Raw genomic sequence first — 261 nt, forward strand, 5'->3', positions numbered from 1 at the left:
AGTCTCCACATGTACCTGCAGTAGTCTGCACATGTACCTGCAGTAGTTTCCACATGTACCTGCGGTAGTCTGCACATGTACCTGCGGTAGTCTCCACATGTACCTGCGGTAGTCTCCACATGTACCTGCGGTAGTCTCCACATGTACCTGTGGTAGTCTCCACATGTACCTGCAGTAGTTTCCACATGTACCTGCAGTAGTCTGCACATGTACCTGTGGTAGTCTCCACATGTACCTGTGGTAGTCTCCACATGTACCTGC

The 261-nt window shown here is 51.0% G+C and overlaps 2 protein-coding genes across 6 annotated transcripts in view; one reads left to right on the forward strand and one right to left on the reverse strand.

Moving 5' to 3' along the window:
* The window catches only part of LOC106534789 (uncharacterized), a 2741-nt gene extending 2521 nt beyond the window's left edge, over positions 1-220 (reverse strand). For 3 of the 5 annotated variants that reach the window (XM_014031546.1, XM_014031547.1, XM_014031545.1), the window contains exon 1: positions 16-184. In XM_014031546.1, coding sequence (XP_013887000.1) covers positions 16-143 — 128 coding nt within the window. In that variant the 5' untranslated portion in view covers positions 144-184. The other 2 variants (XR_001312388.1, XR_001312389.1) reach the window with 1 other exon arrangement.
* The window catches only part of rab10 (RAB10, member RAS oncogene family), a gene marked incomplete in the record, with an annotated part of 31586 nt that overhangs the window by 28334 nt on the left and 2991 nt on the right, over positions 1-261 (forward strand).

This window comes from Austrofundulus limnaeus, unplaced genomic scaffold (assembly GCF_001266775.1).
Source record: "Austrofundulus limnaeus strain Quisiro unplaced genomic scaffold, Austrofundulus_limnaeus-1.0 Scaffold1269, whole genome shotgun sequence".
Classification (NCBI taxonomy): Eukaryota; Metazoa; Chordata; class Actinopteri; order Cyprinodontiformes; family Rivulidae; genus Austrofundulus; species Austrofundulus limnaeus.